The 17,672-nt window shown below is 46.6% G+C and overlaps 1 protein-coding gene across 1 annotated transcript; it reads left to right on the forward strand.

Annotated features, from left to right (window-relative positions):
• Positions 1-1,260: 1,260 nt before the first annotated feature.
• mmrn2a (multimerin 2a) lies at positions 1,261-17,671 on the forward strand. Its single transcript, XM_040177957.2, has 11 exons — positions 1,261-1,526; positions 6,635-6,757; positions 7,395-7,501; positions 7,943-8,023; positions 9,868-10,080; positions 12,487-12,920; positions 13,038-13,235; positions 13,349-13,810; positions 14,050-14,413; positions 15,486-15,977; positions 16,388-17,671. Exons 1-11 carry the CDS (start codon positions 1,300-1,302, stop codon positions 16,789-16,791), a joined length of 3,105 nt encoding a protein of 1,034 aa, XP_040033891.2. The 5' UTR covers positions 1,261-1,299; the 3' UTR covers positions 16,792-17,671.
• The last annotated feature ends 1 nt before the right edge of the window (position 17,672 follows it).

Here is a 17,672-nt window from a genome sequence, read left to right on the forward strand (position 1 = left end):
GGTTCTTTCTACACTTTCTCTTTCTCTGCGACACCTTCCAACCGGCCTCCATCTCCACACGGCTCTAAAACAATCCTCGGAAGTGACCCTCATCCATCCAACCAAACCCCCACCCCCACCCCCACCCCTCCGGGTGGAAAAGTCCCCGGCTCTCTCGGGCCGGACAGGAACCGTTAGCCTTCCTCCCTCTGCTTCACCCTCCTCCACCTCCCTGTAATGTGCCTCGCTGCTGTGAATGAACGGACAAAAACAGCACGGGACAGATTGAGTCCGAGGGAGATAGTTTACCTGGGGAGACGAATCCTCACCTCAGTGTGCAAACCTAAAGGCGCAGTGTTTGGATGGATTGATGACCCACAGATAGAAACAAACTGGAGCAGATTTGATGGTGCGGCCGTGGGGTCAAATATGCTCCTCAGTGTGGTCGTTTCAGCTACTGCATTTTATTTTATTCCAACTTAAAGTATGAAAAACCTCTTCATTCATTATTTAATATTTTAGTTTTCAAAATATCGACTTGTTTTATATTGTCAATTTTAATGATTTTATAGCTGACAGGAGTTTTTTATTTCTTTTCTCTACATTGGTTTTACGCCTTATAGCAGCCAGGATGTAACTTAGTAGTGTATTAATATTATATAAAACTTTACTTTCCAACAAGTCTTAACTGTCAAACAGCCCTTTGAACAATGTCGTCAGAGAAGCACACACACACACACACACACGCACGCGCGCACACAAACAGACACACACACAAAAAGGAAGGAGGTAATTTCTCCTGCAGCTCGGTGGATTTCCTCTGTTCTTATCACTTCCACAGGACGAACATGAAGACGGAGTAAAGTAGTTTATTGAGAGAAATGAAACCTCTTTGTCGCCTCATTCACACTTAAACACTGTATGTGTTCTTTTAATGTGCTAAGATTATTTCAATACACACTATAATCAGATTAAACTAACCAGCAGTCTATAAATCATTGGACTTTGCCCACCACTAATTGTGTAACAATGTGAATAATAATCACCTTCACTTCACCAAAAGGAGTTCTTCCAAATATGAATTTGACACTGAAACAGTTTAGAACAAAATAAATCACAGTGTGGAAAATCAGGATGACAAAATTACAGATAATGTATCAACGGTAAAGCAGACAGAGAAGAACAAGATGACTGTGGAGGGAGGGGGGGGGAGGGGGAGGAGAGGAAACAGGAGGTGTGGCCTCCTCCCCCCCCCCCAGCCGTTTAAAAGCAGGAGGTGGTCGTGCCGGCGTCCACTCGGTGACGTGCAGGCGAGCAGACATGACGGCTGTGAGAGAACTGGTGCTGGTACTGGGCTTACTGGTGAGCGCCCACTGTGAGGTCAGAGCACGGGACCCCGAGGTGGAGGAGGACGAGGAGGAGTTGGGGGCAAAAGGAGGAGGCGGAGGAGGAGCAGCAGCGTCTCACCCCATCTTCGAGGGGCTTCACCCGAGGGCGTCCGAGACGTCTCCTTTGGGAGACAGAGGGAACCACCCAGCCCGGACCGGGTGAGTCCAAAACGGCACCTCCTTTTTCTCTGCTTTCAGCTGTTCTCCAATCAGAGTTGAGGAAGTGATTTAATCAATAAGTTGATCGAAAAAAGGAATCTGACTCATAAATCATGAAAGTCAAATGTTTAACACCTACAGGGTCTCGAATGTGATGATTTTTCTGATTTTCGTGGTTTGCATGAATATGGATCACCAGAGCTGAGGGCATTCCGTTTTGGGATTGTCAAAAGGTCAAAGGTGAAGGTTGCTGTGATCTCACGTCCGTCACATCCTCGTAAACGTCCTCTCTCAGCAAGGCCTTCAGCGAGCATCCTCTGGCACAACCGAGAGGTACTTCTGCTGTGACTCGAACCTCCTAAGCTCCTAAAAGAACACAACAACCATCACATTGCAGCCGTCACCTCGTCACATTTCAGGTGTCATTGTTGTGAGTTCAGCTGAAGAGGAATGACGCCGCTGAACTTCTCACATGGTTTCGTTTCAACATTCAAAGACTCGAGAGGAGTCCAGAAACTGAAAACAGATTTGACTATCAGAACTTTCTCCTCGGTTCCTCTCTCATCCATCATCTCATGACCCTTCGGATTTATCTGCTGACCCTTTGCATGGGCCTGAACCCATGCAGGTTGTGAGGGACGTGAGTTTGATGGTCGAAGCATAAATCGTGGTCGTTATATTTTAGCTATTAGCTTCAAAAGTACCACTTTAGAACAATGTGTTTATGTGTTCATTACTTTAATGTTGAGCTCATATGATTACTTTAAACGTTGCTGGGTAGTTTATACATAATAGCAATCATCATGTGTGAGTATTCATCTCAATTTAGACGTAGTTTTAACAAAATGTAGCGCAGTTAAAAGAACAGTATTTCTTCCCAAAATGTCATAGTTAAATATAGTTTTAAAGGTACTTTAGAGAAGTTCAGTACTTTAAACAAATGTACTTGAATACCTTTCAGCACATTATTCTAATGTTCAACTACAACTAATATTCAAATGCACTTTCCAAAAATATTAAAATGCTAAATACTCAAATAGTCCAGATGAAGTTAGAACTTCACACACGCGCAGTCCTTCCTGTACGAAGCAGGGAGAGCTTAAATGTTTTGACTGCCAACATGCTTATAATAGGCTGGTACCACCCAGGCTGCTGCTGACACACACACACACACACACACACACACACACACACATCGGACCCAGACGACATACATTCATTTTATGATTTCATGAGTCTCAGGCAGACTGCAGGTGTCCTCGTTGCGTTTGTCCTCCAGGTATCATCACAAATTACAAACACGTGTCATACCTGTACAAGGACGGTGTTTACCAATAAAACACTAAATAATCCTCAGACAATAAGGAACAACGGAGCTGAGTACTTCTTCTTACACTTACACTCACACTTATACACTTATACTTGAGCTGGCTTTGGTTTCGGTGATTCATTCTTCACCACAGACCAGCGTTGTTATGGTTACGTCTTCAATAGACGGCAGGATAACGTCGCTTCAGAGGAAATCACCGACTCCACCTGCATGCACTCCACGTCTGCAGCCTCTCGGGTCTTTGTGTTGCAGAGATGGCTGAAGACTTAAAGGTTCCGTAAAGACGAGAACACCAAGTAAAATAAATATAAAATGAGCTGGTTGGTGAAGTGACGTGTTGCATTGATGTGTTTCTGAGAGCAAACGAGGCCTCCGTCGTCGTTCTTACCCACATCCATGCGTTAGACTGCAGGGCTCGTGCGCAGATTTGCTGATAAAATGATCCCTGAGGGTTCTTAACAAAACAACCCTCCATTAGCCCCCCCCCCCCCCCCTAAGACCCCCCCACCCCTTTAAACAGCTGCCTTAATGACATCGTCCACAGACGGGGCTCTTTGTGCTGTTTCGTTGTAATGGGGAGCAGCTTTCCAACGTTTGCCGTGTGGGGGGTGTAGGGGGGGGGGTACATACTTCAGAGGTCAGACGTCAACAGGTAGTTAAGTGCTGATGAAGTAGAGGGGGAAACGTCTGTTGTTTAACTGAAAGTTGTGAAGATCTGAGGCTTCGGACAAACTTTTAGAAGTATTGTGGGGGGTTTTTACATTTTGTAAAGTAATTTTATTTTAATGTCTAATAATTTGTATATTGCATTATTTTCCGTATGAGGCCGTTGACTACAGTGGAACATTTGCTACAAAACACAATGCATTAAATCACACCTTCAGGTTATTGTTTGTTATGCATTGTTTATGTTGAAATAACACATTTTAATTTGTAGATTTTATTGAATTTCCACATCATCAATAAAGGTTTTAGACTAACTTCCACGTTCCAGTTTACTTTAATTTAATTGCGCTGAAATCCACAGATAAATACATGCTCTTATTTTGAAGTAAAGTCTGCCCTCTTATTTCTGTCATGGTGGCCTTCAAGGCTAAGAGGAATATTAGTGCTTCTGTTGTGACCTTCAACCTACTCGAGGCTGGAGGCTCGCTGCTGATCTTGTAATCGAGGCCTCACTGGAATCCTTTCAAAGTAAAAGTTCACCCAGCTCGAGCTGATGAGAAGGAAGAAGACGCTTCGCGAGCAGCCGGATTCAGATCAAAGTGAGCCAAAGCTGCAGATGCCGTAACAAAGACGGCATCGTTTATTCCTCATTCAGCCGTTATCAGGCAGCTGGCAGATGAAAGGACGACACCAATAAAAGTGGGAAAAAACAGGATATAAAGGCAGTGTAGTTATCAGACACATGATCAGGTGGTTACATTCTGCTGACGCGGGCGATTTGATCATTACCGCCAGTCAGAGGAGGCCGGTCACATGACCAGACTGTAGTTTGCTTATTAGAACATATGGGGGTTTTCAGTGAGGTTTGTTTACCTCTCCCTCTTTAAACAAGGGAGCAGATCAGGGCTGAACACAAACACCAAAACACGAATATTCTCTTCGGATACTGTAAACGTTGCAGCACATAAACAAAAGCAATCGTCTGCTCTTTTTTGTTTTTTTGTGGTTTGTTTTTAACATTATTTGAACTTTATAATAGTTTTTTTTTCTGTGACACAAATTAATATTGTTTTATTTTGCAAAACATTTATTCATTTGTGAGCAGGATTTGTTCATTCTTGCGCTTAGAATTATTTAAAATTCCCCAGGAAACCATCTGAACTGAGGAGAGTAGAGGAAAATAAATGCATTCAGTCAGTCAAAAAGTGGTCAAGAGACAACCACCATTCTCTATTTGAATCAAAATTCATTGCTAAACTTAATTTTCAATGGTTGTGTGAGCACGTGTGACCCCTCGCCGTCCATAAAGGCTCCTAAAACTGCGGTGTAATTCGAACACGTGCTCCTAAATACAGAAGGAGCAGTTGGCGACCTTTTACGCGTCCGGTCAGAAGTCTGTTGTCTCATATTCTGTCCACGGCTGCAGGATGTTTGAATAGTTGTGCTTTCAACACATCTATTTCACAAATATTCCCCTCTTCCTTTTAAAAGGTGCGTGCCGCTGTGATCCTGCTATCATGAAAATGGAGCTAAACGAGGACAAATATACTTGATGAGAGATTAAAGCTGCATCATGTGAAGAAAGATGAACAGAAAGAGACTCGATGACCTCAGTCTCACAGGACAAACTAAATCTGATTAAGATTAAGCTTTATTCTCTGATGTTGTTCCAGCCTTCGTTTAGGCAGCGAACCCTTCTAAATATTCCCTGAATTCATTATGACAACCCGAGCAGTGCCTCCGTTATAAGTCCGCGTTTTTAATGTTTTCATTTCGTTGAAAAGTTTGTGTTCTAGCAGCTCGGGCTGTGGAGGAATTCCCCGGCCCGGAGGAGGCATGTTTGTTTCTCCGGTGATGTCACAGCTCTCCACAGGAAACGACATGCGGCTTATCTGGGTCACAAGTGGAAACGGTGAATTTATAATTAGTTTGCCGTGTAATATATCGGTAATCTGGTCTCACAGTTCGGTGCGAGTTCAGAGCAGCAGATATCGTTCCTTTCTTTGAGCACGTACGACGTCCCTGTTGGGAATCTGTATTTGACCGTCTAAAGATTAAACAACACTTTCCCCGATGTTTTCACATGAATATCCAAATCCCGTCTAATTGCACAATTACGCTGATTAGTTGAATGTTTTACAGGAAACAGGGACGCTGGTGTATTAATGGTGGTAGAACATGAAAGCGCTGTTGTTGACGCTGTGAGGCAGAGTTAAGCAGACAGGAAGTGATGAGACAAACAGCTCAGCATCAACGTTACAACATCGCCGGCACGCAGGGGCTGTCACATTAAAAGAGAGAAGAAGAGCGCGCATTAAAGCCTCGGTAACAGATGGAAGCAAGTAAACAACTTCAAATCATTTACGAGAAATAATATAAATAAATAAATGTCTTTTCCAGAAGTGGTAAATGCACTTCTGTGATTTTGTTGAATGTTCTTAACTCATAGAGGAAAAAATCCCACTGGGCTCTTCTGTGTGACTCCATTGGGTGTTTTTGTATGCACACACACACACACACACACACACACACACACACACACACACACACACACACACACAAGTGCAAGGGGTGGTCTGTGGTGACCCCAAACACACACCTTATCTGACGTCGGTGACCCTATGACCTCATCACACACACATGTTGATAGTCGGCGTTATTCACCACAGCTGCTCTTTGACTCTGACTGAAGCCTCACTGAGTGCATGTCTTTGTGTGTGTGTGTGTGTGTGTGTGTGTGTGTGTGTGTGTGTGTGTGTGTGTGTGAATTCCCTATATTTCAATTTATGTCCAACTTGTTGTCTTTCACACTCATATTAAAAAAAAACAATGAATGAATCCACAAACAAGTGTTGTTTGTGGATTTGTGGAGTCATTCAAGTGTGAGGCTGCAGCCAGCCAATGCTTAGCAATGCTTAGCTTAGCATAGAGACCGGAATAAGGACAGCTAGCCTGGCTCCTTCCGAATGTAACTAAGTGGATTATCTCCTTAATATAAAGGCCTGGCTAACATGTTTGACCTCCGACCCCAAACAGGAAGGCAGCAACAAAAACTGCAAACACGCGAATTCTCCCTGTGAACGCTGTCCTCCGTCTCCTGACTCCTCTGCAGGAACTGGTGTGCGTTCGTGCAGCAGCGCGTGGTTACCGTGGCGGTGAAGTGTGGAACGGAGAGGTACACCATGAAGTCTCAGAGTCCGTGTCCGAGCGGGAGGTCCGACTGTCAGCTGGTCATGTGAGTACAGAACCAGGAAGCACGGCAGCGATGAGTTCTCCCATCGCAGCCACTGAGCTTGTGTAGAGGCACAGCAGTATTGTGGTGATCAGATTGTTTGGGTTTTGGAGTATTTACATTGTTCACTTTAGTAAAAGTACTTAAACCACACATTTTTTAAGCAGCAATATTTTGTATACTTTTATTTATTCATCATTCAGGTGATGAAAATAGTGAATAGTGAAAATCAGTCCAGCCAGAGAATAATAATCTGCCATGATGGATATAACGTTTAACATGAGGTAGTTACGAAGGCAACAATTTCTATCAACGTTGATGCTGCATCGAAACTTACTGGAGCACTTAATGAAACTACCAAACGAAAAGCACGAAGCATTTCCTGAAACATGAAGGTTAATAACCTCATGAACTGGAAAAGGGATGTTTTTTTTACATTCAGCTGAAGGAGACGGATGGATGATTCATCCACACTGTCAAACAGATTCCAGTTCCTGGAATGTTCCTGGACCCCACGGATCAGATCTCCCCCCACTTTATTTTCATTAATGTTTTTTTTCATCATTTAAGTCCTAATTTCTGGTGTTTTCCTGTCCGTCCGTGTGTGTGTGTGTGTGTGTGTGCGTGTGTGTGTGTGCAGGTACAAGCTGTCCACCCGGCCCGTCTACAAGCAGAGGCAGCAGATCTCCAGCGCTCTGCTGTGGCGCTGCTGCCCGGGACACGGAGGACACAACTGTGAGGACTCAGGTGGGAGGAAGGTTCACACAGCTGCAGTCTGCAGTAGAACGTGTAGCACGACATGAATCAGGATTCACGCAACACATTCAGATACTTGTGTTGGAAACGATCCCAAGTGGTTCCTGAAGAGAGAACTCGGCCCCTCGTTTTCCCGCTTTCAGGAGTCTATTTTCTACTAAAACAACTTTGGTATCGCTCAGGAACTTGATTCAGTCCAGGTTTTAAATGCGAGTGCGTGGGAAACGTGGCAGTGTTTAACAGTCATCTAAAGAAGGACGTCCTCTCTTCTATTCTCAGCCATTTTTGTTTGTACTGAAGCTCAAAGTTTGTCGATGAAAATACAAAAGTATTTCCTGTAACTTGTGTACGTATACGGTACATACACATAAACGCGCGTACACATGTGTGTGTGTCTGCCGTGTTTAAAGCCTGTTGTGTTTTGACCGACAGTCCCTGGTGCACAGCCGGATTCTGGAAGCTCGGCTCCGACTGGAGGATCTGACAACGTGAGAACAGAGCTCCTCGATCCAGGTACGATCAGACCGCTCGCCTCCCACCACGAGACACGCTCCCCCGCGGGTCCAGGGTCTCCACAGACTTCTATATCGGCCCGTCTAATTACTGGTATTGAGACATTTTAGACTGGACCAACAGGTGGTTCCCCATCAGCCTCCTGGAGCCTCTTACGTTACTCTCAGCGAGAAATGTCAAGCTGGAGCGTTTTTTGTTTGACATGGAGTCCTCTAACGTCCATGTGTTATCCCGTCTGGTTAGAATTTCATTTTACGTTGTTTTTCTTTTTTTGTCCCATCTGTGCATGGGAACACACACACACACACACACACACACACACACTCTAGTAGTGTGAGTCATCCCTGCTTCTTCAACAAAGTGTGGGCAGCTCAGCTTTGACAAACCCTCCGGTTCAGGTCAGGACGAGGTCTCAAGCCTCTCCCGTAGGACCAGGGCACGGAGACCCCCCACCCCCCCAAAAACCCCCCTGAACCGCCAGATCCAAACCCCCATCCCCCTCCGTCACAGTGACTCACACACTGAGAGAGTGGGAAATTGCAGCTTGACAGTGGATGAATGTTACTGTGACCTGATGAAGTAAAGGAAGGGAGAGCGGACAGGAGGTTTGTTTGTTTTAAAATTCAGCCCGGCACAGTCGGGTGGGGGTCGGATGACGGATTCTTCTGCCCATGGTCCTGGTGAAGGACGTTTCAGAGGCTGAAAGGCGGACGAGGAACGGTGTTTGTATGCGAGGACCTTTTTGAGTCTGATGGCTGAGAGGACTTCTTCTTCACGTCGGACGGTGCAATCGACTGAGCGCACCTTTCCAGATGTTATCAGCATCACAGCATCTGTTCACTGAAAAAGGAACATGTTCTGATATAAATCTGCACATACTTTGAGGCCAAACCTTTGACTGGAGGCTTCCTCTATTGTCATTGAACCGTTTCTTTCTGCCCTTTCAGTCGTCCTTCTGGTTGAACCTGCAGTGTTTTGTCCTCCACGTACAAAACAACTTTGGTCGTGCACATAACATGAAGTATTTGGACAATGAGGGAAGCACCGAGAACTCTGAGAATCAAAACATTATGTTTCAGGAAAGAATTCTGACTAAAATAGACCTTTGGCCTTTAGTGGCTCGATTTAACAAAGAAAGACAAACAAAGGGGCAGCAACACAAACACACACACACACACCTCCAACGGTACAGTCCGCTCCCACCACTCCTCCGATTGAACCGACTTCCTGCAGGCCGAAGTCAACGTAATTAAATCATCAACAGAACTGCGACCCAGCAGAGTGAGACTGTACACAATAACAGGAACACCTTAAAATACAAACAGCTCAGTGGTGAGTCGTCACAAGCGACTTTTCAACACGCTCACACAATAAGTGCGTCTCTGTTATTGTGTCCACCTCTTGTACGTGGAGAGACCCGCTGTGGAAATGTACGCGTCGAGTCCAAATGGCTTTTTGTGGCTGTGAAAAACTAAAATTGGGAGCGAACCAGCAAAGTTGTGGGTCTGGCAGATGAAAGAATGAGCTCGAGCCGCGTGAAGTCGAGGGGAGCTGCAGATCTCGCTGGTGCTTCTCTGGAGAATCACCGCTGCCACCACACTGGAGTAAATGTACTCGGATGTCAATTGGGACACACCTGAATCCTGGCGTGTGTTTTTGGTCTCAGCTGAAGATGACGAAGGAAACCAGTTTGGTGGCTTCGCAGGACTTCCTCGCCCCCCCCCCGTCACTCTCTAGCCGTCTGCCTGACTTCCTGTTTCTCCCAGTTCAATTCAGATTAACGGAGCTTTACTGCTACTTTACTGTATCGGCCTGTATTTATTACTCCGCTCCGTGTGTCTCAGGTCTGCAGCAGCGGCTCCAGCAGCAGCGCGGCGACCCGAACAGAGAACAGAACGACCACCAGGTCCCGTACGACGACCAGCCCAGCAGCACACCACCGGCCCTGGAACCGGACCACCGACACAACCCCGACCCCCATCCCCATCCTCACCACCATCGACCCCACCGACCCCACCAGAGGCCACATCCGCCCCATCAGCTGCACGGGCCTCCTGGTGAGTTCTCATCCGACGTGACGCTAAAAAATATGTTCTAGATCTGACATGTTTCATTTAAAAAAAAATAATGTTAACTTTAAAACACACAATGATCATTAAGGGCTGTGTACTTGTGTGTGTGTGTGTGTGGTATTATTTGTGATGTCTCATTCATATCCTATGAGGGACTTCTAATGTACACACACACACACACACTCCATTCCGCTGCAATGACACCTCCGGTAACCACAAACACACACACAGGCGCACACACTTCCTCCACGGGAAATCCTGCCTTTCTTCTATCTCCCAAACATTGTGTGTGTGGATAATAAGATGACACTATATTACACCTCCTGTGTCACCAGACCAGCGTGTGCATTACATCACACACACACACACACACACACACACACACACACACACACACTTCATCCGCCCTGTGTGGAGCTAGTTTGGGGATCGACCTTGCTCTAGATTCCCACACTGCTCAGTTCCCTCTGACCTTTGACCTGCCACCGCATTACATCATCTTTACAGGAATATTCTTCCGCTCCATCAGTCGCATCAAATCTGAAGTCAGCCGTTTCCTTCCGTAGGGACAGTTTGGAAAACTCTGCGTGTATCTTTGTTGTAGGGTAATCGTGTACTAAATGTGTGTTTTGTAATATAAAGTACATTAAGTAAGCCTAAAAATCACTCATCAATATCAACACACTTTGGAGGCTTTTCAGAAAAATGTCTTCTTTGTCTCAACAAATTGTTATAATCTCAGAAATGCATTTTAAACGTGAGGCGAACTGACCAGAAGATGAAGTTTTCTCGTCCTGTGCTCAGTTTCTGGGGCTGTTGTTGCATCTGTTCCCCTCGTGTCTCATTAAAGTGTTGTATTACCTTTTTTAATTGTGACATTTACAACCAAAAAGGCCAGAAGAAGAAAACAGAACTGCAGTTGTGCAACAGACGTCGTTCTGTCCGGACAGGAAGTTGACTCTTCGGCAGGTCCGTAAATCACACCATCGTTTTATAGAAACACTCCCAGCTGACTCGGGTGCGTTGGGTTTCAACCTCCAAACGCCCTCCGCACACTTCCCCCCCGCAGCTGGAGGTCACCTGAAACTGCCTCACTGTACAGTGACCTTTGACCTCTCAGGACCCTGCAGCTGCATGTGGTTGTGCGTTTAACGTAGTTGTGTCTGGACTGCGTCTCCGGAGGAGATTGACAGCAGCGACCCGAGGCAAACGCACACTGTTTGTATTGCTTTACCTGCGGGGACCCTCGTTGCCGGGATCCCACTCGACCCTGAACCGGACCGAAACCTGACGGGAGGCCTGAACCGTCAAACATCCCTTTGAAGAATTGGATGAACATCAATATCCTCACTTTTAAAAATAAATTTGTATTATAACGTTGGGGGAAATATCCTCACTTTGCCAAACAACCTTCTCTCTGTCTCTTATGTCACCTGAAATATCTGCCATGAATAATATAAAAGCAGATTCAATAGATTGTGTATCTCTGACTGAGTCACAGATTGGCACCAGTGTCCGGGGCTTATGAAAGACGTCCTCTGTGGACCCACCAGAGGGTCACGTAGTGATGCTGAAACTAGATCAGGGCCGAATGAAAGACGCTTTTTTTGGTTAAAGCTTTTTTTTTTTAAGGCTTAGGATTTTGTGTGAGCAGTGGAGCGTCTGGGAGTTTGCTGACACCATAAATACGGATTCATGGGATGCGATTCCGGCCTCGGCCCTCCGGTGAACGAGGTCCAGCCGGAGGACGGGCAGCGTCCCGCGGTCACTGTGTGTTCTGGCTTCACTCTGTCGGTCTCTGCTGAACCAACAGAAACCAACTGTGAAAACTCATCTTATCTCCCCTGCTGGAAACCCAGCTTGTGTCGTTTTTGAATGTTTTTTCAGTGTTTTTTCAGTGTTTTCGGAGGCCTCTGAGCCGTTTTAGCCATTTGCGTTTCCCTGCAGGAGCGTTTTCCAGGCAGATGGTTGCACTGTGTTTGTATTCCATTTTGTAGACTAAACCGGTGCCATTTCAGGGCGAACCAACCAGCAACCCTTCACCCGTCCCAAGGGAGCCATGAATAGGGGACATGTTGTCTCTTGTTAACATTACTCTGTTTTTCTGAGTGTGGGCGGGTGCATGGAAAGCATTTTGTTATCGTATCTTTGTTTTAGCTCGAACTAAAAGGGCATGAGTCTCGTGCATATTTTCAGAGGATGTATATTGACATTAAGATCTGCTGTTCACCATATTGTGACATCAAGAGATTAATCCATAACACCTTTATTCATTCCTCTAAACGAAAAAACACATTGCAACTTGGCTTTGCTGTGATTCATCAGTGGATCGTTGTTAGTGAGCAGTAGATTTTTGGTGCCATTTCTAATCAAACATATTTGTTTCCCCAGTTGATGAGGTGGATGCTGAGCCCCTCCTGTACCCAGAAGCCCCCGCTCCCCTCCCCGCCCCCCACATGATGGCCTTGGTCATGTCCCAGCTGCAGCCGGTCCTGCAGAGCTTCAACCGTTCGCTGGAGCAGCTGAGCCGGCAGGTGGGGGACTTGGCCCGGGACGTGGCCCGGCTGAAGGACGGCGAGCCGGAGGAGGAGATGCAGTCCGGGCCCCCGGCCAGCCGGGAACTCGACGAGGCAGCGGAGCAGCGTCTAAATGCCAAACTGGATGAGGCCTTTCAGGATGTCGGGGAGGTCCGGAGGCAGATGGAGAGCCAGCGGACAGACATGGAGAACAGGCTCCACTCCCAGCATGCAATGCTGCACTACAACCTGACCAGCTTCAAGATGGACATCGACATGAAGCTGAAACGCCACCAGAAGATGTTGCAGGTCGGTGGACAACCGGGACAGCTCTCCAATGAGTATTTGTATTCCTTAGACCTTCTGTCACTTTTTGAAGCAATCCATTTTTGCTTGATTAAAGGCTGATTCCGTCTCTGATCCCAGGTCGGCCTGCAGGCCATGAATGCTACACTAACTGAGCTGAAGCTGGACCAGGATCAGCCCGCTGAGGATCAGCTGGAGGTTCACCCCCCTCCGACCCCCCTGCTCCCCCCCCACCCACCGCTGCTGCCCTCAGACACCTCGGCGCTCTGGGAGGCCGTCGAGCGGCTGGACAACGCGGTGGTCAACAACACAGTGAAGGTGGAACCGAAACTCATCTCGTTGTGCAGTCGTTGTCATTCATGATCGATCAGTGCTTAAAAGCCCCCCCCCCAGCAGGATGAACAAGTGTCTCATCACATGCTCATGTGCAGGTGGACGGCCTGATGGAGGACGTGGAGGTCAACTCGGTGGATGTCCAGCAGCTGAGGCGAGACGTCAAGGAGCTGGAGAGGCACATCAACCAGACGGCCAGGACCAGCCAGATCCAGTTCATGGAGACGGGGCTGGAGGTGGAGGCAGCGAGGGAGGTGGTGTTGAGGCGGGTCAACGAGCTGGAGGGGAACCTCAGCCGGCAGGGCAAGCACCTTCAAGAGACGGACGTGGACGTGGACTATTTGTACGATGCCTTCTACAAGCAGAACTCCTCAGCAGGCTGCGACTGCAATGGGCTGAGGGCCGCTATCGCTCAACTGGGGAGGGGCGTGGCCAATGTGACGGAGCTGGCCAATGAAAACCGATTGGCCCTGGAGGAGAGCGGCGAGGTGGCGCAGCAGTGGGGCGGAGCAGGCGACTGGGAGCCGGCGGTGGAGGTGCTCCAATACGGCCTCCAGCAGGTACGGGAAATACAACTGTTTGATCATTTTCTACTAAAAAGACTTTTAGTAGCTTTGCTTTGTCCTTTATATTAAGTTTCACCCCATTGTTTATAGTAGAGGAGCAAAGGCCCCTAGAAGTTTAGAACCACCCACAACTTGTTCTAATAACTCAAAGAAGTTAAAATAAAATAGGATTAGATCTCAGCAGAAGTTGGTCCAAAAAACACGAGTAGAAATCAAACACGCTGGTCCTGCAGGTGAAGGAGTCTCTGGCCTCGGAGCAACAGAGGACCAAGAGTCTGGATCAAAGCCTGGCGCTGCTGAGCAGCTCGGCGACGGCCGCGCTGGCCGACCTCTCCGACCTGAGGCTGGCGGACGGGAAGCTGGTGAAGGAGATGCAACGCCTGTCCGGCTCCTTCAAGTCCCTCCTGACGGACGTCATCAGACACAACGACGTGCTGGAGCTGCTGCTGGGCGAGGAGCTGCTGGAGTTCCTGGAGTGGTCCTTCCAGGATCAGGAGACCCACTCCATCCCAGCTCTGAAGGAGCAGCTGAGGCTCCTGCAGGAGCAACTGAGAAACAACAGCGTGAGCATCAGCTCTCTGCAGAGCAACAAACCCGGTAGGAGCGGTCGCACTGCAGCTACAAAACAGACACAAGTACAATTTAGATACACTTTCACATTATGACACTGTGTACTAATCACACAATTTACTAATGTATACTAAACAAATTATACTAATCTGAAGGATAACTCAAGTAATCCAACAGATGCAGTGGTGTAGTTATTTGCCTCCAAAATGTAGTTTAGTAGTATTATTATTGGTGAGTATATCAATAATTCAAATGTGGTGCAGCTGCAGACAAATACTGTAATAAGAAAACAATAATGAATATATTTATTTAGTCTCTACAGGGATGTACATTATCTAAATGTTGTGTTAAATTGGTCTAAACGTTGGTGCTGTGAGTCAAATACAGCTTTGTAGCAACATCTAGTGGCAGCCGAGAGAAACTGTTATATCAACTTTACCACCTGCACCAAGACAGACTCAAAGCAAGAGACACATGACATGTGGTCATAAAATACCATGCACAAAAAAAGTAAAAAAAACATATTGTCAAAAAATATCAAGGGGAAAAAGTCAAATATTCGTTGGAGAAACGTAATGGGAAAGAAAATGTCAAAACATAGTTGGTCAAAAAATATTTGTACAAAAAATGTCATGGACAAAGTGAAAAAATAAATGGTCAAAAAAGATAAAACATTTACATCCCATGGAAAGAAAAGTGTGGTTCAAAGATGTAGTAAAATGTAAAAGTCAAAAGTGTAACATAATACTGCCGATGCAATGCTGACATTTAAAGACATTCACAACAATCCAACCTGCCCAAAGGAAAACAAGTGGGGAAATATAACAACTTTTTGTCTGGTTCCCATTATCGGTGCCTAATACTTCCCTCTGAGGTGTAGTGTACAAGTACACAGCCCCATGAAATGGAAATACAAGCAGCTTTAATTTGTACTGCAATTTGACAGTATTTAAATAGGACTATTTTGTCATTAGATACAGCGGAGGGGAGAGTAAAATAAAGAAAAAGGGATGTTGGGATTAAACCGTCAGCATCTTAAACACCATCTCCAGCTCCTTGCTCTAGTACCAGGCCTAATGTCTTTCTCCTTCCTGCTCAGGAGGTAGAGAGGAGGTGCCATCTGCTGACCAGCCCTCCTCCACCTCCTCCTCCTCCTCCTCGCATCCTCTCTCTGACGACGGGCTCCCGGGAAGCATGAGGAGCGGTGGAGTCCCGGCCCGCGAGCGCCAGCTCCTCCTCCACCCGGGGCACAGAGGAGACGGCAGTGATCTGTGGAATCTGGAGAAAACGGTGGAGCAGCTGAAGCTGAAGGTGCTCCTGCTCGAGGAGAAGTCCTTCAACACTTCAACCGAGAGGGAGGCGCAGGCCAAACTGCAGGCGGAGGTGATGTGGCTGAAGAGGGGGCTGGAGGAACATCTGAGGGTCTTCAAGAACGTCTTCAGTAACGCCGACGCGCTGGTGGGTTCCGACGCCACGCTGGAGCTCGACAAACTGTGGCAGCTGGTGAAGGACCGAGACGGAAAGAAAGAGAAGAAGAGAGGAGGAGGATCTGGAAGAGGAGGAAACCTTCGCAGCAGGAGGGACACGTCAGGTGAGCGCGGACTCCGTGCAGGCGGGCTGCACCTGTACTTTTCAGTGAGGTTCTCGCTTAACCGGACAAGCTTTGAATGAATGATTACCTCAACTTACGCCGTGTGATAAAGAGATGCAAATCAATACGGTACAGAAATATCCATATAAATGGCTTCAATTCATTATAGAGTATGTGACGATTCATGGGATGGTGTTTGATATCAAAGTTTTAAAGAAATAGTGCAAGTGTAATAGTCCGGTATAGAAGAGACATCATTTTAAAGTAATAGTAAATTCTTTCATGATGTATAAAAAAATGTCCCAACAATTATGTTAAAAGTGTCTTTTATAAGAGTACAATAGTAAAATCTCTGTTGTATCTATAAAGAAAGCGCCCCTTGTGACACCTGGCCCTCCTCTGCCCTCCAGGTGTGGCCCCGGTCCCGCTCAGCCAATCGGGAGACGCCCTGCTGCTGGTGGCCGGGTCTCCTGTGCGCGTTTTGAACAGCGTCATGGCGATGGAGGCCTCGCTGAACCGGGGTCAGCTTTACTCCGGCGGGGGCACCTTCGCGGCTCCGCTGGACGGAATCTACCTGTTCGTCCTCACCTTGGACCTGAGGCCCGGCCGCTCCCACGTGGTCCTGAGGAGGGGGTCGGGCGCCCCCCCGCTGGTCCTGCACCGGCGGGAGGCGTCGGCCGCCTGGCCGCTCACCGACGTGGGCCTGCTGCGGCTGCGGGGGGGTGAAGAGGTGACGCTGGAACTGAAGGGAGCGGTGCGGACGAGGTCCGAGGACAATGTGCTCATCGTGCTGCTGCTCCACCGGACCATCTGACGCCCGGAGGGGGGGAGGGAAGGGAGGGGGGGGAGACACCGATCCGAGACTCTGGGAGTTAAAACACATGCAGACATGTTCCAGTCGACTGCAAATGATTCCGGCACAGAACTAAAAACTGCTTTTTAGTTCACACGTAACTTTGTGACTACAAACTGGGTGAAAAAACGGCCAGACACACAAAACCAGGTTTATGCTAAGCTAGGCTAACCACAGATCTGCTGCTGTCATCACATCATCTGGGTCCAAAGGGATTTATTTTCTATTTTCTATAAAGATATGTTTGTATCTAAAGTCACCTGCATGTGTAATGTTTGTAAAGTACCGATGTAGTAAAAGGTAAAAGTATGTTTATATATATTTATATAAAAGGAAGAGCGGAGCAGTTTGTTGGTGTAAAGTCATGAATGAGTTGAGAAAAGTCAGATGACAGAACATTCTTATCTAAACTTAATACAAAAATCGCAGTAACGCGTTTTCTTAAAACGTGATTTCATAACAACTTTGTCATGAAAATTTTATGTATGTAGAGCATTACATGTAAAACGTCTATAGGATGTCATAACATTCAACACACTGCATTAAAATGCTCCTTTTTAAATTCGGTAGAGGGACATGGGAAACACGCAAAAATGTGAAGTATGTCATACACTAGGATTTCATGACATTTTAAAATATAGGTCATAAAAAATGACAAAGCTCTGTACAAAAAAGAATCTTGAAAGTCATTCATGAAGAATTTAGTAGAGCCTCCAAATGTAAAATGTCTTTAAAAATATGTAACATAATAATGGTCATTTGTTTCAGGTGTAAATTGTTACTCAGCAGCTTAAAGTGCTTATTTCCATTTGAACTCAAATAAAACCCATAAAACACTGGAG

The sequence above is a fragment of the Gasterosteus aculeatus genome, chromosome 6 (genome assembly GCF_964276395.1).
Source record: "Gasterosteus aculeatus chromosome 6, fGasAcu3.hap1.1, whole genome shotgun sequence".
NCBI classification, from domain to species: Eukaryota; Metazoa; Chordata; class Actinopteri; order Perciformes; family Gasterosteidae; genus Gasterosteus; species Gasterosteus aculeatus.